We start from the raw sequence: 26250 nt of genomic DNA, 5'->3' as shown, positions 1-26250 counted from the left end.
CAGCTCCAGCATGCAGTTCTGGCAGATGCGGATTCAGCCCCTCCCTGAACTCTTCCAGGAATGAGGTGACAAGCACAGCAGCCCACCCTTCAGCAGCCAGCTCGTGTCTAGGAAGCCTGCCTCATGCAGAACAACATCCACTTCCACCCCTGGACCCAGCTTCTGGAACAAATCTGCTCCCTTGTCCTCATGACAGCCCTTCACATAGATTTGAAAATTACTCTCGGGGTTCCTCTACATTTTCTTTTCATCGCACCAAACAGCCCCAGGCCCCTTGACTCTATCCCATATGAAATGGTTTCCAGATGGCTCCCAGTGTTAGCCGCCCTCCTCCAAGTATGTTCAGAGACCTCCCCACAAGCACACGCGATAGAACAGATCCTGGTTCTGAACAATGTTCTCTGGATATGCTTGAATCAGCATAGACTAGAACAGGACAGTCCCCTCCCCTGGAGAGGACATCTTGCCTCTATTAATTCAAACTGAGACTATATTCTTTTAGCCACCTTAGTGCACTGTATTGCATTGTATTGTATTGCATTGTATCATATCGTATCGTATCATATCGTATCGTATCGTATCGTATCGTATTGTACTAGACAGGGTCTCACTAAGTCATGCAGGTTGAAATGCAGTGGCATGCTCATGGTTCACTGCATCCCCAAACTCCTGGGCTCAAGTAATCCTCCTGCTTCAGCCCCCCAACCTCCCAGTAGTTGGGACTACAGGTGTGTACCACCACACCCAGCAAATTTTGTTGTTTTTATAGAGTAAGGGTCTCACTGATCTCTGGTCCTTGGCTGGTGTCTAACTCCTGGACTCAAGCAATCCTCCCACCTGGGTCTCCCAAAGTGCTGGGATTACAGGCATGAGACACCATGCCTGGCCTCTTCGCATACTCTTGACTTATCCTCAGCTTGAAGTCATCGGCCCTTTCACAACAAATACTGCCAAACCAGATCTCTCTTCTTAAAAAAAAAAAACAAAGTTGGAAGACTCACACCTCCAGATTTCAAAACTTACTACAAAGCTATAGTAATCAAAAGAATGTGGTACTGTCATAAAGACAGACAAATAGACCAATGGAATAGAACAGACAGCCCAAAAACAAACCCTTGCATGTATATGTGGACAAGGGTGTCAAGATCATTTGATAAGGAAAAGACAGTCTCTTCAACAAATGATGCCGGGAAAACTGAATATCCCCATGCAAAAGAATGAAGTTGGACCCTTATCTGATACCATATACAAAAATCAATTCAAAATGGATCAAAGACCTAAATGTAAGACCTAAAACTAAAACATCTAGAAGAAAACATAGGGGGAAAGCTTCATGACATTGGACTTGGCAGTGCTTTCTTGGATAGGACTCCAAAAGCATAGAAAACAAAAGCAAAATAGACAAACTTAAAACCATGTTTGTCAAAGGACACAGTCAAAAGAATGGAAAGGCAACTTATGGAATGGAATAAAATATTTGCAAATCATATCTCTGATAAGGGGTTACTATCTAGAATATATAAAGAACTGCTGCAACTTAACAACAAAAAAATCAAACAACCCAATTAAATAGTAGGCAAAAGACTTGAATAGAAATTTCTCCAAAGATGATATGCAAATAACCAACATAACTAATCATGTTGTGCTCAACACAACTAAGATGTGCAAACTAATCATCAGAGAAATGCAAATCAAAACCATGATGACATATCACCTCATTAGGATGGCTACTGTTAAAAAAAAAAGAGAAAATAACAAGTGTTGGCAAGGATGTGGAGAAATTGGAATCCTTATGCACTGATGGTGGGAATGTGAAATGGTACAGCTGCTATGGAAAGCAGTATGACACTTACTCAAAAAATTAAAAATAGAACTACCATATGATCCAGTCATTCCACTCTGGGTGTATATCCAAAAGAATTGAAAGCAGGGTCTCAAAGAGGTACTTGTATACCCATGTTCATAGCAGCACTATTCACAATATCCAAGAGGTAGCAGTAACCCAGCTGTCCATCACAGATGAATGGATAACCAAAATGTGGGGTATGCATATAATGGCATACTATCCAGCCTTAAAATGTAAAGAAGTCCTGGCGCATGCTATAGCATGGATGAACCTTGAGGACGTGATGTTAAGTGAAATAAGGCAGGCACAAAAGACAAATGCCATGTGATTCCATTCATATGAGGTATCTAAAGTAGTCAAATTCATAGATAGAAAATAGAATGGTACCTACCTGAGGCTGCGGGGAGAGGGGAGTAGACTTTCAGTTTTACAAAATGACAAAGTTCTGGAGATCTGTTTAACACGAATGTGAACATACTTAACACTACTAAACTGGACACTTAAAAAGAGTTAAGGCAGTAAGCTTTATGTGTTTTTATCACAATTTTAGAAAAGCCACTACTGATGAGAGGTAGGACAGCCTAGAACTGGAAAAAAAGGAGGGATTGGGTTTGGGTTTCGGTGGAGCAGAACCGAGTTGCAGATACATCAGGGAATGCTGAAGAGTCTTTGTGAATATGAACATTAACCCTTCATTTACGTACAACAACCTCTGCTGCCTCCACGAACTTCTAATGCCAAGATAACCTGAAGTCCCAAAGTAACGAAACTATGTGCATGTTCTAGGAAGGACTTTTGATGCTCAGAGTTTCAATGTTAAAGTTAAGATTAGATTAAACAGGCTGAGCGCAGTGGCTCACACCTGTAATCCCAGCACTTTGGGAGGCTGGGGCGGGCGGATCACCTGAGGTCAGGAGTTCAAGACCAGCCTGGCCAACATGGCAAAACCCTGTCTCTACTAAAAATCCAAAAATTAGCTGGGCGTGGTGGTGGGTGCCTGTAGTCCCAGGTACTCAAGAGGGTGAGGCACAAGAATCTCTTGAACCCGGGAGGCAGAGGTTGCAGTGAGCCGAGATCGCACCATTGCACTCCAGTCTAGGCGACAGAGTGAGACTCTGTCTCAAAAAAAAAAAAAAAAAAAACAGATTAGATTAAGCAGAGATCTATTCCAGTTAAGATTTCATGAAAAAGGTAAGGCACTGTATCCAGGAGTTTATTTCTTCAAATCTTGCTCTGTTATAGATCAAGAATTTAAGGGTAATAAGTTCTAATTCATGTTAATATTCATGCCAAGTTAATCTAATGAAGAACTCTACATTTAAAGCCAACTCTTGGGGAATGCATTCAGAGAAAGAGGCTGTAGCCATTCTTCTTCCAGTGTATGAAGTCACTACCCCATTTTCAGTCTATAAACCAAAGAAAGGAGAGACTTCAGGAGTAAAACTCTCAGGCAGCAGGCTAAGCTGCCTGCCAAATCCTGAGTGCACTGAGGCAAGATGCAAAGGGAGCTCTGTCCCCCGCAGAGAAGACAGGCAGTGGAACTGCGGACAGGCCCCGCTGAGTCAGAGACAAGCAGGGAGGTGACCTGCAGGCTCCCGGGCCCAGCCTGAACCTCCCACCGAAACCAGGATGAAGCGAGAGCCGGCAACCCCCCAGCCAAAACCAACTTGTGAGAACTTCTAGGACAGCAAATTGTCCTCTGCATCCAAGCAATACGGCAGGACAGGACATGTCCACCTACCCCTCTATCGTTCGCAATGGTTTGGGTGATTATCATAATCACAATACCTGCACTATATGCTCCATACAATCTCCCTCAATCTTCATAATACCCCCCAACACTTTACAGATGAGGAAATAGACACAGAGAGGTTAGGCAACTTGTCCAGAGCCCCACAGATAATCAGTACCCAGGATCACTGGAGGAAAAGAGAGGACTCAATGCCAAGGAACCTAACTATCAACTGGAAGAGCCAGCAGAGCTGCCTCTGGGGTGCTCCTGGGCTGGGGTGGTATGTGGGGGCATGTACAGTATTATTATTAAATGATTTACAGTATTGTTATTATTACTATTATTATTATTATTTTGAGACAGAGTCTCACTCTGTCACCCAGGCTGGAATGCAATGGTGCCGTCTCGGCTCACTGCAACTTCCATGTCCTGGGTTCAAGCAATTCTCCCACCTCAGCCTCCCAAGCAGCTGGGACTACAGACGGCTGCCACCACACTCGGCTAATTTTTGTATTATTAGTAGAGACAGGGTTTCGCCCTGTTGGCCAGGAAGGCCTTGAACTCCTGACCTCGTACCCGCCCTCCTTAGCCTCCCAAAGTGCTGGGATTACAGGCGTGAGCCACTGTGCCTGACCTATTTTTATGCTGTCCATTTTTCCTAAATGACAAGCACTTCCTTTCAGATGAGCATCCACCTCAGCAGGCTCTGGTCAGGCCCGATTCTGATGTGAGAAGCCTGACCCCTCTCTGCCAGGCTGTAGTCCACTCTCATATGCAGGATCCATGTGAGGGTCCACTCGTGACAGGCCACTCATCAGCTACAACAAATGGCCAGATAAAGGTCAGCATGTGGCTGGACCCGAGAGGACTGAGGGAAAAAGAGCCAGAGATTAAGACTTGGGTATGGGGTTATCAGCTCCTTACCTTCCCTTTATCCCCCTCTCCCTACTCCAAAGCTCCTGCAAGAGCAGGAGACACTCAGAGCTCCTCTGAGACAAAGATAAGGCTTCTCCAAGATGCTCCACATAAACACTGGGGCCAAAGCCAGACAGACTGTGGCAGTGAGGAGCCCAGGGCTCCTTGCCCTACAGCATGGGATGCAGGAGGTGGGGCAGGAACAGGCCCAAACGCACAAGACAGCAATTCCCGGCCATGTCACCAAAAGATGCCTTTTGATACTTTTCCCACCCCACCCCAAACCCAACATTTGAAAGATCTGAGCTATTATATGTATTAATAATGTATCTTCCCATATTTGTATTACTCAAGAGCTGATTAATCAGCTGTGAGCCAGGGTTTCTCATTAGCATCAGACAGCCAGTGTTGCACCACCAAACTGATTCCAAACTAAAAAATTCCAGCCCCAAATCAAAGACTACATTGGAGTGATCACATTTTGCCTTAGGGCACACACTGCAAAGAGCTTGAGGAATCCCATCGTTACTTCTTTGAGCTCCTCAAGATCCACTGATGCCTGGCTGAAAATTACAAGTACAAACCTGGGTCACGGCTTAAGGGAAGGGTCTAACTAGGAGGTGGTGAGTCCTGGCCCATCCTAACCAAAAATTGAGTTGGTCAGCCCTACCATGTACAAGTCATCACCGCATCCCTGAGTCCAGCCTGGCAACAACTCATGCCTGTCTCTACCCACTGAAAGGACCATGCTTCCTCTTGGATCCCCTTATCCCTTGACTCCCTCCTCAAGCTTTCCCTGCCTCCCAGGAAACAGGGACCTTCTTTAGGACTCTGTGACTACCCCCACAGAGAGATACCCCAGCCCCCCTCCACTGAACATCTCCCAGTAGATTTTATTTATCCTGCAAGCCAGCACTAAACCCTAAATAACTGGCTTCGTGTTTCTGGGCCACAAGTCCAGGCCAACCACAGGCCGGAGTAAAACATAAGTCAGCTGGAAAGTTCTGAGTCTACAAAATCCATGAAGCTGGAGCCCAGCACAGACCCATAGAGCCCCAAGCCCTGAAATCAGACAGCAAGGAATGGGCGGCTCTGGTCACGCCCATTTTTTCAGCCTTCAGACAGTGTCTGCCACCAGAAAGAAACCACACTTGCCAGCCTGCTAACCCCACTTGTGCTGGGGAAACAGGAACCACTCCTGCCTAAGCCTCTGTCCAATCTGGTGGAGAAGGCAGGGCAAAGAGCTATGAGGAGCATTGTGGGGGCTCTGACAGAGGCTCAAACAACCGCTAAGAGGGCACTGAGAGGTGGAGGTAACCTACTGTCCATCAACAGCTGAATGGATCAACAAAATGTGGTCTATCCAAACAGTGGAATATTATCCAGCCACAAAAAGAATGACATTTTGATATGTGCCGCAACGTGGATGGACCTCAAAAGTGGTATGTTAAGTGAAATAAGCCAGTCACAGAAAGGCAAATCCTGTATGGTTCCATGTCTGTGATGTACTGAGGACAGGCAAAGTTACAGAATCAGAAGAGAAGCAGCCAGGAGCTGCAGGGAGGGGGATGAGGAGCTATTGCTCAATGGGTACAGAGTTTATATTGGGGAAGATGAAAACATTTTGGGTATAGATAGTGATGATGGTTACACAACATTGTGAATGTACTTAATGCCACTAAATTGTGCACTTATAAATAGCTGAAATGATAAATATTATGTATATTGCACCACGATTTTAAAAAAGTGTTACAAAGGAAAAAAAGAGGGCACTGGGGAGGCAACAACCAATTCTTTCTGGAGAGGGAGGAACTGAGAAGCTGTGATGAGAAGGGCATTTCAGGCAACCTGTGGGAGACCCAGATGAGACAGAGGTAGGCCCATCTGTCCCTCTTGTTCATGGCTCAGGTTCAGAGAGCTGGGAGGGAGGGGAAGGAGGCCTTTGTGGGGGGTGACTGAGGCTCACTCTCCACTAAGTCACCCCACTCTTCAAGAACACTCCATGGCTCCCTCTTCCTATCACCCATCCAAACTCTTCACTCTAGAACATTTCTAGGTCTAGAGCCCATCTACACTTCCTTCCAGGCTGAGCTCACACAACACTCTAGAACTGTCGGGCCCCTGCTCACAGGGAACTGCATTCCCACCCCTGCGTCTGCACAGCTGCTCCTTCCACTGGAGTCCAATTCTTCCTCTTCACCCTCCTGTGTCTCCCATACCCTTCAATACCTTGAAACCCACCTTCCCAGAAGACTCGTGAGTGGTCTCTTTCTTCTTGCTGTTTCTCTATTTTCTCCCATTTTCTGGTGAAGAAGAGCACACCCTCTGGGGTGGCACTCCCTGTACCCCAAGCGTGGATCTGCCAACAACTAGCTATGCAACCAGTTTACTTAACCTGCGCCTCAATTCTCCTGCCTATAAAAATGGGAAAATAATAGCACCCATTGCATAGGACCATGACAATTAAAATGAGAAAATGCATATAAAGTTTTTGGTACATGAGTGCTTAACAAACAGTAACTATCATCATAATAATTACATATTGCTTTGGTACTAAGCTTTTTTTTTTTTTTTTTTTGAGGCAGGGTCTCGCTCTGTCACCCAGACTGGAGTGCAGTGGCACAATCATAACTCATTATAACCTCAAACTCCTGGGCTCAAGTGATCCTCATACCTTAGCCTCCTGAGTAGCTGGGACTACAGGTGCACGTCACCACGCGTAGCTATTTTTTCTTATTTTTTGTAGAGACGGGATCTTGCTATGCTGCCCAGGCTGGCCTCGAACTCCTGGCCACAAGCAATTCTCCCATCTCAGCCTCCCAAAGTGTTGGGATTATAAGCGTGAGCCACCATGCCTGGCCTAAAACTTTATTTTTTAAAAATTTTGCATGTTAGCTCAATCACCTTTAAATGCCTTATTTAACTAGAAAACTAAATCCCTTATCTCCTATCATTCTTTGCTATTCGCTATTTTTCAAATGTTCACTCTCTAGCAAAATTATTTTCATAATTTTTATTTTAAAATCGTATTCTTTCAAAGAAATTTTACTTTTAATATGTTTTAATTGACAAATAATATTTGTATAACTTTTGAAATGATTTTTCTAAAATCCTCACCTCCCTAAAACGGAATTCACAAGAGCCCGCTCCTGCATGCATGCCTCTCTATTCAGAATCTTCTCAATGGTTACGAATTCCGTTTGTCTCACACTGATTTTTGTAATGCTGTAGGAGAGGACCAGTGGCTTTTCATGCCTTTGAGCCCCTGTAAATGCAGGGCACCCCGCGTTTGCCGGGCATTCTCTCGGGATGACCCACTGACCGCTCGCCACCCCCCCGTGGCCCTCCTTCAGGCCCTGGGCTCCCTTGGCTGTCCAAATTTGTAAAACCCTGTGTGGTTCTTAGCCAGCAGGGGCAGAGCCGGATTCAAAGCCCACAGCCGGGCACCAGGGCTGTGTCTAGGACATTCATCCATGCTGGGCGCATCAGCCCGCTCTGGCAAGTGGATGTCAATCTGAGGCCGGCCGCCCTCTTCTCGGAGACTCCCGTGCCGGCCCAGTGGGACGCTCGCCTCTTTCACTTGAGCCTTGACAGCAGGCGCAGATTTAATGATTGGAAAGCACTTCGAGAATCCAGAGTGCTCCATAATTGCCAACTCATAATCCCCAAATTGTTCTCTGTGTGGCTGCAGGAGGTGAAGCGTCTGCGCTTGGGGCCTTAGCTTACTTAGCATGGCTCTCACATTGAACCGGGCGGGGCAGAAGCAAAGAGGAGCTCTACCCAACAGGAAGCCCCTCCTAAGACTCACCAGGCCTGATGGGGAGCAAGGCTTCTCAAGCATGAGCTGGATAAAGAGGGGTTTGATGATGCAGATTCTTGCCCTTACACACTGACTGACTCAGAATCTCTGAGTGTGACCCTGGGAATCTGAATTTTAATAAACTCCCCACTGAGACAACTCTTAATCATACTCTAGTTCAAGGACTGACAGTTTGAAGGTAAGTATGTGGGTTTGGGGTCAGGTGGGCCTGGGTTCGAATCTCAGCTCTGATTCTTACTGTCTGAGACTTCCACAAGTTACTTAATACTAGGCTGATGTTAAAAGGTATTCCCTGAAAAAATAAATTTTTTGAGATTCACAGTCAGATATGTTTGGGAGACGCAACATTCCGCATCTGCCCTGGGAGCTGTACGGCGCACATGAGCATGTTAAACGGACTGAATAGTCCCTGACGAAGGACTCTGCTTGGCCCAGCTCTTCCCCAAATTGTCTAACCAAGGAAGCTCCTTTTTACCATTAATGCCAGGAACATCTCAGTATCTTGAAGGACAAAGCTAGCGAAATTCCTTTCTGGGAAAGGGAAGTCTAAGGAGTGATGGACGGCCATCTTAAGTAGTCCCCAGGGGACTCTGGCAGGAAGGAGGCTCTGGCTGGGGAGGGGCGGCTGGGAGCCCCGTTCTCATGTGCTGGTGTCTCGGGGCATGGCTGGCTCAGTTCTGCAGCTCTGCTGCCTGGCATGGATGCATCACAATAGCGAGGTCACCTTCTTGCTTTGGGTAATTTCCCTCAGAGGCAAGACAGATCCATTTTTAACAGCTCTTCATTTCAGCAGAGAAGGTCCTCCTGCCTCTGATGGGGGCTGGGGACCGAGACGGGAAGGGAAGCTTTGTTCTTCTGACCAGTGCTGACAGTTTAATTAAACCCAGCTTGAGACAGGGTCGATAGGGTCAGGCATTCTTCAACAGGGCTCCTGTGAATCTCACATCCACACCTCTCCAACCACCAGGGCCCTGTTAATGAGTTATGGTGGTCCTTACAGCAGGGATATAAATAAGGGGAAATAAATGCCCTGGGCTGCCCTTAATCACCCACCCCCAGCCCTTCCAGGCCCAGCAGAGACACAAAAGGTCAATCTTGTCGGGACACATATTGGTTTCAAGGCTAAAAGGAAGCCCAGAGGAACTGGGTTTCCAGAAGTAGCTTCTGGATGACGAGAGGATCAGCAAGAGCAGAGCTGCATGGCAGCAGAGATCCTCCCCAGATCGGAGGCCAAGGAGGCAGCATGCGTGGTGGGCGGACACCCTGCTCCCCACCTGAACCTGGTGAAGACTGAGTTTTGCTGCTGTAAGAAGCAATCAGGTTTCCAGCATATCCCTCTAACCCTCAGCTTGACACCTGTGTATGTCCATGAAAATAACATCTCCACATCCTCTGAGGGTTCACTGTCAGGTGATGGAGCTGACCTCCAAACCCAGGTAACCCGCCGGCAGGAGATATAGGTCCAGCCAGTGCAGCACCTGCCCCCACCCGCTCCAACCTGCTGATAGGTCAGAGGGTGGCAGGCTGCTCTCAAAGAGCACTGATGATAGACCTGTCACCTCCCAAGAGGCAGGGCCACACTCATCCATCTTACATAGACATCACTCCAAGGGTTCACAGTACCCAACACAGAGGCTGGCCCACAGGAGGCCCTCAGGAACTGTTGGATCAGTGGGTGGGTGAGTAGCAGATGGAAGGTGAGCAGGAGTGAATACAGGGGTGGAGGAAGGTGGGGAGGAGTTGGGGGATAGAAGGGTGTCTGGGTTTATAGGTGGGTTGGTAGATGCATACGTCGGGGGGAGGGGGAGAGTTGATGGGTGGGGGTGTGAGAGAGGATAGATAGGCAGGTGGTGAGTGGGTGGGGAGTGCTGGATGGGAGAATGGATGGGAGGGGATGGGGGATGGAGGGGATGGGTCAGGAGTAGGGAGAGAGATGGGTGGGTTGACTGATAAGTTGGTAGATGGTGGGAGGGTAGATGGGAGGTAAAGGGCAGTGGTTGATAATTAGGTGGATGGACAGATAGGTGGATGGGTGGAGGAGGTGGGTGGGTGAGGCAGGTGAGGGGTGGTATGTAAGGATGAGCTTTACTGTCAGACAGACTGGGGTTCACATTTGGCTTAGCCCCTTGGGTGTGTCACAAACCCGCTGAGCTTGCATTTCTTTATCTGTAAAATTCAGAAAGTGCTGACCTCGTAGAGATGTTCTGATGATGAAATCAGGTATATTTGAAAGCTGCTCAGCATGAGCCTGGCACACAACAACCTTCCATTCTTTCTAACCGTTACTGTGATGATTGCAGTCCCTGAGACCTTTCATGAGGCCCTGGGAGAGCGAGGCAGTGAAGGATGTCATGGGGCAGGTTCACTTCTGCAGTGGGGTGGGGGAAGGGGGTGTGCTGTCTTCTGAAGAGGTGTGAGTGCTGCTGTGCAGAAACTCCAGCCCACCCTCAATGGGGGCATCCCTGAGGAAGTACAGAATACATCCGTAATTTCAGGGCACCAAGAAATGCCTCCAGGGCAGCATCACCTACTCGCTCCACGTTTGCTCTCCCCGGCCTGCTCAGGAAAGTGCCCAAGAGGACAGAAAGCATATCTCCCACATCCTCAGCCGGGGCACTGACTATGCCAAGGCCACGGCCCTCCTGCCCACCACACGCCAGCCTCCCTCAACAGCCTCCTCAGGGTGTCTCTGCAGGGGCACCTAAGCCCCTCGAGAAAAAAAAAAAAAACTCTGTTGGGGGAAGCTCCCTGCAAATTGAGGGGATGGTTGTGAGTTAAGAGTGGTGAGGTTGAGTTGGCACAAGTGACAGGGGAAGCCAACATCAATATGGGACACAGGTCCAGGTGCAGGTCACGCCGGGGCTGCACCACCCTCCAAAGTAGCCCTGATGTGGACTCATCTGACATTTCCTGGGCACCTCCCAGGTGCCACAGTGTTCATGTCTGACACAAGAGTGTCACAGCTCTCTTTAACCTTCACATCAGCCCCATGAGGCAGCCAGCCCTTACTATCTGTATCTCATAGAAGAGCAAACAGGCTCGGTTAAAGGAAGCGCTGCAACATCGTATCACAAGCATTTGCTTCACCTCAGACAACAGAGGCTTTTCACTTCTTATTTAAAAACTGGGAGGTTTCCTACCGTAAACATAACACATGCTTCTGAGAGAACATCTGGGCCACAGAAGAGAAAAAAGCCACCCACAGACAATCCCTGTTGGCATTTTCCAGGTATGTTTTCATGCATTATTTAGAGTGATTTATCGAGTGGTCATATTGTCAATGCAGTTTGGAATCCTGGCTTTTGATATCAAACACATTTATCTGCATTACTTGACATCTTTCATAAAGGCCATTTTTGATGACTGTATAAATATTCCATCAAGTAGATACATCATCATTTACTTCATCATGCCCCCAGTGTTGGACATATATGTTATTTCCATATTCTTTTCATTATTCTATATTTCAATATTCTAAATAATACAGCAACGAGCATGTCTGTGCTCATGTTTTATTATTTCTTTAAGGCAGATCCCCAAATATGAGATTCCTAGGTCAAGGTTTAAGACCATTTTCAGGCTCTTCAGGGCCCCTAGAAGGCCTGGTGTCTAATTCCAACCCTATCATCAAGCTGCTCTGTGGTCCAAGGCAAATCACCTCTCTAAGCCATAGATCCTGCATAAGAAAGAAATGGACAGACTAACCCCACAGCAGGGGAAATATTCGTGCAGAATAACCCCTAACAGGATTTTAACTTCTGGAGGCCACACAGACAAAATCAACTGAAATGTGGGCTGCGCCACCACCTACAGACTTGGTGACCACACCTTACCCAGCACATTTGGTCTCTCTCAAACCTATTTTCATGCTGATTTAGCATAACAGCCTGGGCATGAAAGTCCATAATTTGCTCCAGATGGGAAGAATTAGTAACAGATCCCTCCAACGCAAAGGGGAGGTCAACAAGTGAGAGACCAGGAATGCCAGGCACTGCCTTCTAAGGGAATAGGTCCCACCTCCAGCTCCTGAGATAGGGTGGGCACCATAGTGTCGCTGCACCAGCGGATCCCACAATCCCTGCCAACAGCTCACTGGCCTGGTGTGACCTCTTGATCTAAGATGGGCCAGATTCTCTCTCCCAGAAACCCAGAGTTGGAGCCTGAGACACTGTGTGGATCTGAGCTCCAAGGTCACAGGAAGTAGGAGGCAAACTGGCACCATGGCTGACCTGGGTCATGATGGAACCGAGATGCTGCTGATGAGCCCAGAACACTGGTTTGCAGGGAAGAGCAGGACAATAAGGCAGATATTCAGAAATAACTAGAAATGGCCCTCACATCTCAGTGAGGGTCCCCAGGAAGGCCGGCTGGATCTCACCTCCTGCTTTGGGAGCCTGGGCGCCTGCCAGCTGTGCCCCTACAAAACCCCACCTCCACCTTTACCATCACCAGCTGGCAGGGTATTCTGTTTCTGGAACCAAGCGTGCCAAGTACTCCTTGGCCAGACCAACTGGGGGAGTTAGCAGAGATACTTTAGAATGCCAGGTGCTCAGGTCAATAGAATGGGGCAGGGCGGATGCGTACACAGTAATATTAGAAGAATATTAACAAGTAGATCTTTAAACACTTGCTCCTGTATCCTTCCCTATAAGCATCTTCAAGGTGAAGAAGCCAGACACCAGGTAATCCCAGACACCAGGGACAAAAAACCAGATGAATAAGGTTTGTTGAATCATTTCCCCCAGACAGTGCCCATTTTGAGATGTGACCTGGTGGCCACCAAATGCCTTGGCCTCAGTGCAAACTAAGCAGGGCACACTGCCTGGGAGTCCTCCCAGAGCCCTGCAGGAGTCCTCTCGGTTTGCATGCCTTGCTTGCAGATGAGGTTAAGAAATGTCAAGGGGAAAGCTAAAGAAAAGTCTGCCTTCACCCAAATCCTGCTATGCTCCTGGATGAGAAATGTTTCCTGCTAAGAGTAAAGGACCCGATGCCTGGAAAGAAAAGACAGTAAGTGTTAGGGAGAAGTTCTGGCTCTAGAGCCTAGAAACACCCCCAAAGGGCCACCAAGACTTCCACTGCCCTTCTGGAAGTCCCTCTGTTGGCTGCCAACCAGCCCCTTCCCGAAAGCAGCTGGCCTGAGACCACTGCAATGAGGACACCCAATGTGTCTAGAGGCCTCTGCCTCCCAGCCCCATAGGGTGCCAAGAGTAGGTGTCACATAGACTACTGTCCTCTGCAATGGCTTTTTGCTCCTTGATTTAATCTTCTCGTGCCAGCCTTTGGTTATAGAATCTGGCTATTTAATACTCATTAAAACATAGGTATCCTTTCCTCTAGGACTCCTGTAAAATATGAAACTACGAAGAGGGCGGGGCTAGAAGTCAGAGGGCTTCATCCTGACTCTTGGGAAGTCACTTCCTCTTTCCAACCTGTCTCACTGGCAGTAACACTGGGAGACATTGCTTGCCTCATGGCCACATGTGTCAGACAAGACATCAAGCACAGGAGCACCTGCTTCATCGAGGGGCTATTTGCTCACCCTGAGTTATCAGGAGCATGATGGATGAACATCCACTGAGGGCCAGCTGCAGGCTTGGTTATGTTACATGCACAGTCCCAGTTCAGACTCCTACTAGCCCTACTATGTATGGGTAAGAGAAATGGGCTCTGAGCAATTAAACTACCCAAAGTTATGCCTTGAAAAGCCCAGGACAACCTGGCCCTTGACTTTCTGCTTCCCAGGCCACCTTCGATTTCAGCGGGGATCCAAGTTTCCCAGACACAGGCCAAGGAGGCAGCCAAGTTGTCACTTTCCTCAGGAAGGAACACAGGGGTGTGCAAGGTACCAATGTCCCTAGAGAAGGGTGGACTCAAATAAAGGAGAGAGGGAGTCCCCTGCAGAGCTATCCTTTACCCCTAAGGGCTGGTAGAAGGTTATGACAAAAGAAGTCAGCTCCCCCCTAAAAATGAATATGGCTGGAGATTATCTCAATTAAAGGGCTGGAAGTTGGTGGATTCAGATTCACATGATGGGTCTTGGAGATTTTAAAATCAATGAGGGAGAGCGAAAGTAGGCACCCAGAGCTTGATGGCAACTGTAGAGTATACATATGCCTTGATCTCTACAACGTGGAGGGCAATGGATCACTATCGGAAAGAGAAGGGACCCAGGTAGGCAAATCATGCTAGGAGGGCAAGGGCAAAAGCTTGAAAGGTTAAGGGGACTTAGGAGGGGAAAGAATTGCAGAACTGAGACCCAGCGAAAAGACATTCAAGACAAATTTTTGCAGAAAGGCAGAGCTGTGATAACACTTGCAAGTCAGCAGAGAAAGGACAGCAAAGAGAAAACAGGAGCTGCTGGGGCCAAGGCAGGGCAAGGCCAGATGCTTGCACGTGGCCAGCAAGAGCATGGACCACATAGACCAGTGCATGGCTGACAGGTTCAACAGACATTACCATGGAGGCACCTGCTGGGAATAATCTTCTGCCTTTCACAATCAAGTAGGGAAAAATTAAGCACCCACTGTGTATGCCTGGCACATAATGGATTGGCCAACCTATCAGTTACAGGAAACCTGGAGGAGAAGGCCCAACTCAAGCCCAAGGGTGGTGGCAAAGACCAGCAACAGAGATCATCACTAAGGGTCACTGTGGAGTGGTCTCCAGGCCAGGAGGAGGAAGCAACAGGAAGTGACCAGAAAGACCATTCCAACAGACTAAAAATTAGAGTTCCATTGTAAAGACAAAAGCTTAGCCAGGCGTGGTGGCTCACACCTGTAATCCCAGCACTTTGGAAGGCTGAGGCTGGTGGGTCACTTGAGCCTAGGAGTTTAAGACCAGCCTGGGCAACATGGCAAAACCTCATCTCCACAAAAAATTAAAAAATTACTACGCGGGAGGCTGAGGCAGGAGAATGGCGTGAACCCCGGGGGGCGGAACCTGCAGTGAGCTGAGATCGTGCCACTGCACTCCAGCCTGGGTGAAAGAGCAAGACTCCTTCTCAAAAAAAAAAAAATTAAAAAATTAGCCAGGCATGGTAGTGCATACCTGTAGTCCCAACTACTCTGGAGGCTGAGGTGGGAAGATCACTTGAGCCCAGAAGATTGAGGCTGCAGTGAGCCAAGATCGTGCCACTGTATTCGGCCTGGGTGACAGAGCAACATCTCGTCTCAAAAATAAATAAATAAAAGTTTGAAGGTAAGATCAACAACAAATTCTGGAGATCACTGGGCTTAGAGAGAGATCTAGAAATCATGGCAGAGGCAGAAAGAACTAGCTGTGTTTAATCAGAGGAGACAAAATCAATCCCCAGACTCTAGGAGCCCATGGTCAGACCCCTTAGCACTCAGGTAACCCTAGGTTGCCACTCCCACCCAACCCACACCCCTCAGTCTTACCTACATTGCTTATTACCCCTTTCTCCACTTAGGTGCTGTCCCATAAGCTCCTTCAGGGATGAACCAGTAGTGCCATGCCAGGCATGCAGAAGGCCAGCCAGTGTTCTTAAGGTTATTAATGACAACAATTAACGGAACTAAAAAACATCCCAACTCAAAATTCAAAAACCTGACAGCTCTTCAAAAACTAGGTAGTTATAGAAAGCAAAGCTAAGAAAAATATAAGTTACTGGAGAGCAGATTTAGGGCCCAAAGTTAAAATTGTCCTAATTTACTTATTTGTCCAGTGATAGAGCTGATTGTCTGCAGAGGTGGTGAGCTCCCCATCACTAGAGGTAGCCAAGCAAAGACTGTGGGACCATATGCTAAGGAGCTGCAGAAGAGATTCCTTAGATAATCTCAAAGGTCTTGTCCAACCCAATTCCCATAAAATGAAATATATGGTAGAAAAATTACAGACACGTGGCAAATCATGGTGCAGCAGAATTAGCAACTATCCTTCAAACTTGAAAGAAGTACATTGACAGTAAATAAAAATATGATCTTATACCACAGTTAATAACCTTACAGGCCTCATGACCCTAAAAGGTAGAAAGAGCTGAAAATAGAAATAGGTTCAAGAAGGGCTTAGTTGAATGAATAAATATTCAGCTCCAGGCAGATTACCAAAGGCGCAGTGAGAGATGGGTAAGAATGAGCCCCTGTAAAGGCTGGCATCACCGTCCACAAGCATGCCTGCCTGCAGAACACCCTTGTACCCACACCGTCAGTGGCAGCTCACAAATCTGGATGAACTGCGGGTTCTTCCAAGTGCTTGCCATGGAGAAATACCCTGCACAGCACCTTCCTACAGAAAGGGCCTGGCTTTTGATGCCCTGGACCATTCCTGCCAGGGGAGGAGCACAGGGTCAGGGTCATGGGAACATCCAGGCCCCACTGACCAAACACTGTGCCTCCCACAGGGTGAGAGAAAAAACCACAGGGAGAACTTTCTGGCCACAGAGTGTCACTCACAGTCTTGACAAAGCCTGGTTGTTCTGGAACAGCAGTTCCGGTAACATGTGCAGCTGGTTTCGGTTCAGTCGCCTATAAAAGAGAAGAAGAATTGGAAATCACCTAGACGGCCAGGAAATCCAGAGGACTTCTCAGAAAGCACCAGACGGATTCAGAGGCAGAAGGTCCAGCATTCAAATCCTAACAGGGTCCATGTGGCATCCCAGGGAAATTACCTTCTCTGGGCCCCAGTTCGTCTGTAAAGTGGAAATTCCACCACCCAGCACGAGGGGAGGATAAGAACAGAGTGTCTGTGGAAGCCCCTCACCAGCATCTCTCCTTCCACTATTTCTTCCCATAGCCATCATCATCATCACTTCACATGTGCAAGCCCTGTGTGGTTTCTAAGGCACTGATTCCAATGCTATCTCCCTTTGTGAGTTGGAAACCTGACTACACTTGAAATGGGAGACATACCCTAATGGCCACACAGCCCTGATTTCATCCACATTTGGCTCAACAGAGGTTTCACTTTCTTTTTATTGTTTGCTTTGGGTCTTTTTTCAAAATGAAAATAGCAGCTGGGCGCAGTGGCTCATAACTGTAATCCCAGCACTTTGGGAGGCCGAGGCAGGCGGATCACCTGAAGCCAGGAGTTCGAGGCCAGACTGGCCAACACGGTGAAACCCCGTCTCTACTAAAAATACAAAAATTAGCTGGGTGTGGTGGCGGGCGCCTGTAATCCCAGCTACTCGGGAGGCTGAGGCAGGAGAATCGCTTGAACTCAGGAGACAGAGGTTGCAGTGAGCCAAGATTGCACCACTGCACTCCAGCCTGGGCGACAGAGCGAAACTGTCTCAAATTAAAAAAAATGAAAATGGCTTTACTGATTATTTTTATCATTAATAAAAATGCATGCTCAGCCAGGCATGATGGCATGCACCTGTAATCCCAGCAACTCAGGAAGCTGAGGTGGGAGAATCACTTGAACCAGGGAGGTGGAGGGTGCAGTAAGCTGAGATCACACCACCGCACTCCGGCCTGAGCAACAGTGTGAGACTCTGTCTCAAAAAAAAAAAAAAAAAAGCATGTCAAATGGCTCCTGCCTATAATCCCAACACTTGGGGAGGCTGAATGAGAGGATTGCTTGAGGCTAGGGGCTTCAGATTGGCCTGGGTAACAAGGAGAAATAACAAAGAGAAACCTCATCTCTACAAAAAATACAAAAAAATTAGCTGGGCATGGTAGCCCAGGCCTGTAGCCCCAGGGGTGTCTGAGGGGTCTTAGAACCAATCCCCCATGGATACCAAGGAACAACTGTATGATAAACCATCTCAGCCAAAAGCTTTCTTCCAGAGGGAAGGGGAAAACATTAATTCCATGTAGCCAGCAGTAATTGGTCTGTGGTTACCTCCTAGAAGGTCATCCTTCATCTAATATGTGAGAAAGGCCATTGCCACCACATTGGGCACCGCCATGTTCCCCATGGTACAGACAATTAAATCAACTTTTGGAGACCCACTGGAAGTTTACTTTTAAGGGCAGGCTCCTAGGGAAACACTTCATTGCCTTGGCGGGGGTGGGGAAACATCAATACAATCCTTAAAGCAACAGGAGTAGACATCAGATAGCTCCAAATTCTTTACCCTTGGTCCAGTAAATTAATCCTGTATTTACACTGCCTGATAACCACTGGTTTTGTTTTGTTTTCCCCCAAGACTTTCTCATTTTTCTGGCTTCCACTTCTGAAAATTATTTAGGAGGAAAAAGGGATTCAATGCCTAGTTTAAAATGGAAAATTAAAGGACACTAAGGAAGAGACTCCACATGGCGAGAGACATGAAGGTTACTGAGAATGATAACAGTCGTCGTGGCCACCATCATAATCAGCCCTTACTATGTGCCAGACATGGGGCAAATGCATTAGAGGCATGAGCTCATCGCAGGTGGGAAAGCAAAGTGTAAAGGTGGGCCTCTTTCTCTTGAAAGTGACAACAGCACTTTGCATTCGTGCACTCACCCTCCCGACTCCCAGCAAACACCCCCCACAAAGGTTTCCTGCCACCACTTCGCCACGTGGCTTGGCTCTTCATAGGTGCCCAAGATAGGTTTGCTGACTTTGTTGAGTTGCCTATCTTTGAAAGATGAGAGAATAGGGGTACCAAGAGGTAAGTGACTCGCCCAAGCCATTACTGAATGGTAGATAGGGGATCCTGAAGTTTGCCTTTCTCTACTCCCCATCCTGGCTGCTCCCATGGTACGATCCTGGCCATGGTACGGTGCCAGGCCGGCTCCCAGGATGACTGGGCGAACTCCACTCCTCTCCACCTGCAGACCCGCTGAGGCCACAATGTCCTGATCCCTCTTGGCCAGCTCAACTGCACACTGCTGCATCTACACTGGAGTTTATAACTGCTCACAAGAACCAGTTATGTCCACTCCCAAACCTGTTTATGCCAGAGGCACTTGTCATTCTAACTCTATAATTTAATTACCTATTACATAAATGAATGAAATGCTAGTGGAAAAAGAGTCATCTCTGTGAAAACTAAGTGGAATTCTTTAGAAAGATTCGATGAAAGGAAAGCTGCTAATTAAAGGGCTGTTGAATTAAGTAAAAGACGATGGCAGAGGGGGGTGGGTGTCATTTTAAAAATCAGGAACACTCCCCCAGATTGCTCCCAAGGCCCCTCGGAAAATCTCACTCCACCTTCCAGAAACCAAAACCAAAAATCATAAACAAGGTATATGTGTGTGGTTTAGGTGAGGCAAGCAACACAAAGAACTCCATCTTTTCACACCAAAGAGAAAGACTTTGGCCAAAAAAAAGAGGAGGGGTCAGTAAATGCACATTTATATGTTTTAACATAAAATGAAATGTCTAAGGTATGTGTGGGGTTTTGTTGTTGTTGTTGTTGTTGTTGTTGCTGGTTTTTGAGACAGAGACTAGTTCTGCCGCCCAGGCTGGACTGCAGCAGCGTGATCTCGGCTCACCGCAACCTCCGCCTCCCGGGTTCAAGTGATTCTCCTGCCTGAGCCTCTGGAGTAGCTGGGATTACAGGCACGTACCACTGTGCCTGGCTAATTTTCGTATTTTTAGTAGAGGCAGGGTTTCACCGTGGTGGCCAGGCTGGTCTCGGACTCCTGACCTCAAGTGATCCACTCCCCCCTTGGCCTCCCAAAGTGCTGGGATTACAGGCATGAGCCACTGCGCCTGGCTGTGGCTTTTAGTGACTATGTGTGGTTTTTAGTGACTCTGCACTTTAATCACCTTTTATGATTAACTGATGCACCATTGGTCTCCAACAACTCAGGGGGCGGCCATTGAACTGACCACTCAGGAAGGTGCCTGCAGGGCTGAAGTCGCCACTCACCCACTGGGGTCATGTCTCAACCCCCCAGACCCTTTCCCTGCACCCATCCTTCCCAGCACCAGAGGTGGAGCCAGGTTGGGTCAGGTCCAAATCAGCCCCTCATAGCCAGGTCATTAACATGTATTTTATTCTAAGTCTTTTAAAGAAAACAAATGCAGCATTCGACATCTGGTCTAGCTGTGGGCTTCTTACCATTTCGTTTTAGGCTCGGATGAGGAGCGCAAAAGAAAGATTGCCTTGCTTTCTTCCAGGCTGTAGGAGGGCAACGAGGCAATCATATTCTTTTCCTTTTATTTAATATCTTATTTTCTTTAATATAAAAATGAAAGAGCCGGGCATGGTGGCTCAGGCCTATAATCCCAGCACTTTGGGAGGCCAAGGCGGGCGGATCACCTGAGGTCAGGAGTTCAAGACCAGCCTGCCAACATGGTAAAACCGAGTCTCTACTAAAAATACAAAAAATTAGTTGGGTGTGGTGGCTGGCGCCTGTAATCCCAGCTACTCAGGAGGCTGAGGTGGCAGAATCGCTTGAACCCAAGAGGCAGAGATTGCAGTGAGTCGAGATCACGCCATTGCACTCCAGCCTGGGCAACAAGAGTGAAACTCTGTCTCAAAAAAAGAAAGGTGAGGTATCAGGTCATCTTCATTAAGAGCTCAGACTTTGAAGGCAAAATGATCCAGGTTCTAATCCCCTCTTCTGTACAACTGGGGACAAGTGACTTAATCTCTGTGTACCTCTCTTTCTCATCTGTGAAATACCACTTACAGCAGTGTTGTTTTAAGGATTAAATGAGATAATATAAGGCAAAGAGCTTCCCCAGGTGCCTGGCATAGAGTGGTGGTAGCTATAATCATAATAATAAACTTGTCATAAGAAAATCCATTAAAAGAGAAAAACACAAAGAATAAAAATAAAGTTATCTATAATCCACCACTCACTATAATGAGACTCAGTGGTTCCAGTTGTCTTCTTCCTCCTGTATTCTATCCACATGCAAATTGTTTTAGTAATACTATTGTCATTTTTTATCTTTTCCATTTAACACTGTATTGCGAGCACATTTGCATCGCCTTAACTGTTCTTCAGAAATGTGATTTTATTTCTTATGTATCCACTAGAAGGGGTTTCCAATTTTTTTCTATTTAAATAATGTGCAATGGCCGGGCACGGTGGCTCACGCCTGTAATCCTAGCACTTTAGGAGGCCAAGGCAGGTGGATCACCTGAGGTCAGGGGTTCAAGATCAGCCTGGCCAACATGGTGAAACCCCATCTCTACTAAAAATACAAAAACAATTAGCCGGGTGTGGTGGCATGCACCTGTAGTCCCAGCTACTCGGGAGGCTGAGGCAGGGGAATCACTTGAACCCAGGAGGTGGAGATTGCAGTGAGCCGAGATCACGCCACTGCACTCCAGCCTGGTAGACATAGCAAGACTTGGTCTCAAAAATAAATAAATAATAAAGTGCAATTAATATTCTGATATATGATTTTTAGCCATGTCTCTGATTATTTCCTTCAAATAAAAAGGACTTTCTGGTTCAAAGAGCATGAACTTTAGGACTCTTAACACCTACAGCCAAACCACTTTCAGAAGGACGAGATCGGCGACCACCGTGAATATGAGTGCCCATCCCCCACCTCACCCCACCATGTTTCTTTTTTTTCATCGTCGCCAAACTGAAATGCAAAAATTGATCAAGACCCATTTTCAAACTTAAAAGCCCTATTCAGCAACAAACTATGTGAATCAGGACAGGCCTCCACCTTCCCATTTCTGTACTGTGGCCCTGTGCACCTAAGACACCAATCCGCCGGGGCTTCCCTGATGGGTCCCCTTGGCACACCACGGCTCTTTTAAGGACACACAAATCAATGGATAGTGGTTATGTCAGGATGAGATGACAGGAAGAAATTTCACTTCCTCTGTATTATTATGTAAATGTTTTGCCATCCCGTATTTTCAGGGAAAAACAACAGGGACAGTTGCATGGAGAATGTGGGGTGGGGACCCACTCCAGGTTTCTCTGTGACCATGCCTTGTGACCACTTTCACAGCTGCAGCTGCTCCTGGCTCCATCCACTGGTGGAGGCAGGCTGGGCATGGGGTCCCCTCCCCTGAGTGCCCCTCATCCCCGGCAGCAGCTTGGCCTGCCAGTTCCCTCTCATGCCAGCCCCCCGCCCTCCTGGCCCGCACCCTGCCAGGACTCACAGCCGCTCCAGCTCCTTCATGTCATCAAAAGCCCCACGTTCCACTGCTCCAATCTGGTTCTCCATCAGCTGCCTGGGGAAGCAAAGAGACAAGGACAGCTACAGGGTGTGGGACAAGGGCTGCTAGAAACAGCTGGCATGACGGAGGGGCAGAGGCAACCTCTGCCAGGGCAGCATTAGCAAGGGAGTAAGACAGGAGCCATGCCCAAGCCTCACATAGGCCTATGCCTGGCCTGAGCGGACCCAACTTCCTTACACCTTTGCAAATTCCCTGACATGGGCTCCTCAGGGCTCCCAGCATCTTACCTCACCACAAAATGCACTTGCAACCCCCTGACCCTGTGAAGCTGCCTGCCAGGGCAGAAGTTCACAGGGCACCCGAGCACCATGTCTCCGCTCCAATCAGGCTCCAGGGAGCCAGGCCCAGCAGCAGGCAGCACAGGCTGGTTTGAGCTGCTGGCGCACGTGCCCTGGCCTCTTTGGGCCCTGAAGGCACATGTCCAAGGGACAGAACGGGGGGACCGGCCAGTATCAGGGGAGGGGAGCCTGTGCCAACTGGGCAGAGCCCACACAGGCAGCAACACACTCTACAATTGGCAGACAACACCCTCTCTCCCTGTACCCCCACCCTGCCTGGCCCCATCTGCTGAAGAAAAGAGTGGGGTGCCCACGCCAACTGAACCACCTGGCTTTGTGGGACTCTGCGTCCCCTTGCCGCCAACGTGCCCTGAAACCCAGAGCATCCGGCTGGTGGGGCAGCATTTTTCACCAACAGATTGACTGTTGCATGATAACTTTTGAGATAGTCAAGTATGTTTTTCCCCCTGCATCTGTCCCTCTCCACCCGCAAGCAGGTGGCTTGCGTGCCCCTGCATGGGCCTCAGATGATGTTCGGAGCAGGGCAGGGGGGAACCGCCACCAGACACTTCTCTTTCTCTGCTTTGTTTCCAAAAGCCTGAAGTGTGAGAGGCTCCCACTGGAGGCCTGGGGGCAGAGGGGAGGGGAATCCCGGGAGACAGCATGGGCTTCCCCAGACTCAGAAGGGACACACCCAGAGCCTGGGAAGGGGCAGAGGTCGGGGTGTTCTGGAGCAGATCCGTGCCCAGCGGCTTGTCAGCTCTGACCTCAGAGACGATTGGTCATGAGGCCCCTGCTCCTCCAAAGACCCTCAGAACTGCAGAGGCGGGAGTTCTGAAAGAACTGAGGTCCTAGGACCCCTGCAGTACCCTGAGAGCACAGGGCGACGGACCTTATGATGAGTTAAGACTCAAGACTCAACATCACCCCACCCGACAATCCTCAGGACGTCTTGCTAAGACTGACTCCACAGTAGAGGGGCCCAGCCAGCCCACCACCCTACTACCCACAGCCAGGGCCCCGCCCAGCACCGCCGTGGCATTGCCGGGGGTGGGGGTGGGAGGGAGCACCCCATACTCACAGCACCCGCAGCTGCTTGAGCCCCGCAAAGTCATTCTTATGGATCCGAGTGATGTTGTTGCCATTGAGTTCCCTGGAGGAAGAAGGAGAGAAGGAAGCAGTGTGAGCCCCCAGGCCAGGAGCCCTGCTCCAGGTGCCCTCCCCACCAGGATCAGCCAGTCATCTTATCAGCGGGGCTGGGGGCTTCTGTGAGTTGAGTCTGTGTCAAGACCCAACAAGCTGGGCCCTCTTTGCAGCTGACATCCAACCCACTAGAACCGCAGGGCACAGGGCGCATCACTGGGAGTGCTGTGGAAACCAAAAATGTGGTTTCTGCCCACTGATGCAGCTCAGTCTAGTTGGAGAGATGAGACATTCACCCAGGGAAGAATCTGGAAACTAGTCAAGAAGAGAGGCTATTCAGGTAGAATCCTTGCTGAGCCTCAGTTTCCTTATCTATAAAATGGGGATGACAACTGTGTCTACTTTATAGGGTTAGCACAGGGTATAAGCAAGTAAAGGGCATAGCCTGCACTCGCAAAGGGCCCCATGGGGACACCAGTGTTATCATCTGGTGGCACTGGCTCCTGCAAGCTGTCCATATTCTAAGCAGGAGAGAGCAGGGAGGGCCGTGCAATTTTAAAGGACTGAGGAAGCGAGACTCAAGCTGAGGCCCAAAGACAAGGAAGAACTGCACACGACAGGGAGGGAGCAGATGTGCCCCGAGGACCACACTCCATCAGGCCTAGAGTAGCTGAGGGGTGAAGGGGGCAGCAGACAGACGGAGAGTTGGAAGCTGTCAGAAGCAGGGCTGAGGGAAGGCAGGCTCAGATCACAGAAGGCCAGAGAGAGCAAGCAGAGGAGAAACCGATGGCCAGCGGAGGCTCTGGGTCAGGGGGATGGGGGGCCTGCCAGGAGGCCAGTCCTGCAGCAGTGAGCAGGAGGGCAGGCCAGGAAGTGAGGCCACCCCACCATCTGCGTCCTGGGGCCAGGCCTACAGCTCCTCCTCTCACCCCATGCTAGGCCGCCTGGCCCCTCCTTCCTTCCAAGGCCACCTTGGACCCACCTGAGGACCCACCCAGCCTCGCTCAGCCTCACCAAGGCAGGCCATTCCAGAAGGGAGGCTCCCCCCACCCCAGAAAGTTCCCCCACTGAGCCCCACACAGCAGAACCTCCCTCAGGCCTCACTCCAGCTGTCCCCTCTGCCATCTGTCTCCTTAGGGCAGCTCCCCACTTGCCTCCTCCTCTTCCTCAACACTGTCATGCTCACAAATGCACAACACACACGCCCCATGTTCATCTGCAGCCCAGTCTTCTCACTTGGCCAGCTTTAGTCAAAAGTTCTGGGTATGGCCAAGAGCTCAACCCAAGTCCAAGCTACTTTGAGAAACAAAGTCCCTGTCCTCCAACTGTTTAGAAAGTGTTTGGTCTGGCCTGGTGTGGTGGCTCACACCTGTAATCCCAGGACTTTGGGAGGCTGAGGCAGGTGGATCACCTGAGGTCAGGAGTTCAAGACCAGCCTGGCCAACATGTTGAAACTCCGTCTCTACTAAAAATACAAAAAAATTAGTCAGGCATGGTGGCAGGCGCCTGTAATCCCAGCTACTCAGGAGGCTGAGGCAGGAGAACTGCTTGAACCCGGGAGGTGGAGGTTGAAGTGAGCCAGGACCGTGCCATTGCACTCCAGCCTGGGCAACAGGAATGAAACTCTGTTTCCAAAAAAAAAAAAAGAAAAGAAAAGAGAGAGAGGAAAGAAAAAGAAAGAAAGAAAGAAAGAAAGAAAGAAAGAAAGAAAGAAAGAAAGAAAGAAAGAAAGAAAGGGCTTGGTCTGGGTAACGTTCTAGGGTTGCTTCCACTAAGATCAACAACACATGGATTCCTTTTCTGCATCATCCAGGAACTGGGCATTTTGCACACCCTCACACAATGCAAAAAAGTAGTAACTGTGCTCATCTTACAGATGAGAGTGGCTCTAAGAGGCTAGGTGCCTTCCCAAGGTCAGCTGCTGGTAATTGACAGAACAGGAATGTGAACCCATGGCCATCTGACACGTGGGCCCAGGCTTTTTCTACCAGGTCAGGCTGTCTCAACATTCAACGCATCCTCTCGCTGTGCGTCCCATGGGCCTGGCTCCTGATCCTCAGAAGCAGCTGCACAAACTCATTCCCTGCTCCTCATCGCTTTCCTAACAGGATCTCTGAGAGGGGCCTGAGGCCTTTCCAAGTTAACACAAGCCACTGGTGAGAGTCCCTGACCGAGCTGCCTCCCCACCCTAAATGCTGCAAGGACACCCTCTCCAAATGAGATGGCTCTGCTTCATGTAAAGGTCATTTTTCAATGAACTAAATATTATTTCCCGAAACAGCCACTCTGAGCCTCACTGTGTTGCACCCCAACCTTCTCCCTCTGCACCCCAGCCTTTCTTCAAACACTGAGAATGTCATCATGAAGCCCTTTAAAAGTGGTTCTCTTCCCAAGCAGGGCTGGTTTTCTTTGGGCTGAAATGTTTATCCCCAAACCTAAAACCACAAGGCATTTTTGGTTGTT

At 48.7% G+C, this 26250-nt stretch overlaps 1 protein-coding gene across 1 annotated transcript in view; it reads right to left on the bottom strand.

Annotated features, from left to right (window-relative positions):
* Positions 1-26250, bottom strand: part of SLIT1 (slit guidance ligand 1) — a 192343-nt gene that overhangs the window by 147449 nt on the left and 18644 nt on the right. Inside the window, exons 2-4 of the mRNA XM_055253653.2 lie at positions 23726-23797; positions 22289-22360; positions 16725-16796 (exon numbers count right to left, since the gene is read on the bottom strand). Coding sequence (XP_055109628.2) covers positions 16725-16796; positions 22289-22360; positions 23726-23797 — 216 coding nt within the window. The remainder of the gene's footprint in view (positions 1-16724; positions 16797-22288; positions 22361-23725; positions 23798-26250) is intronic.

The sequence above is a fragment of the Symphalangus syndactylus genome, chromosome 2 (assembly GCF_028878055.3).
Source record: "Symphalangus syndactylus isolate Jambi chromosome 2, NHGRI_mSymSyn1-v2.1_pri, whole genome shotgun sequence".
In the NCBI taxonomy this organism is placed as follows: domain Eukaryota; kingdom Metazoa; phylum Chordata; class Mammalia; order Primates; family Hylobatidae; genus Symphalangus; species Symphalangus syndactylus.
The sequence above is the reverse complement of the archived record's forward strand: the minus strand, read 5'-3'. Positions and strand labels throughout refer to the sequence as shown.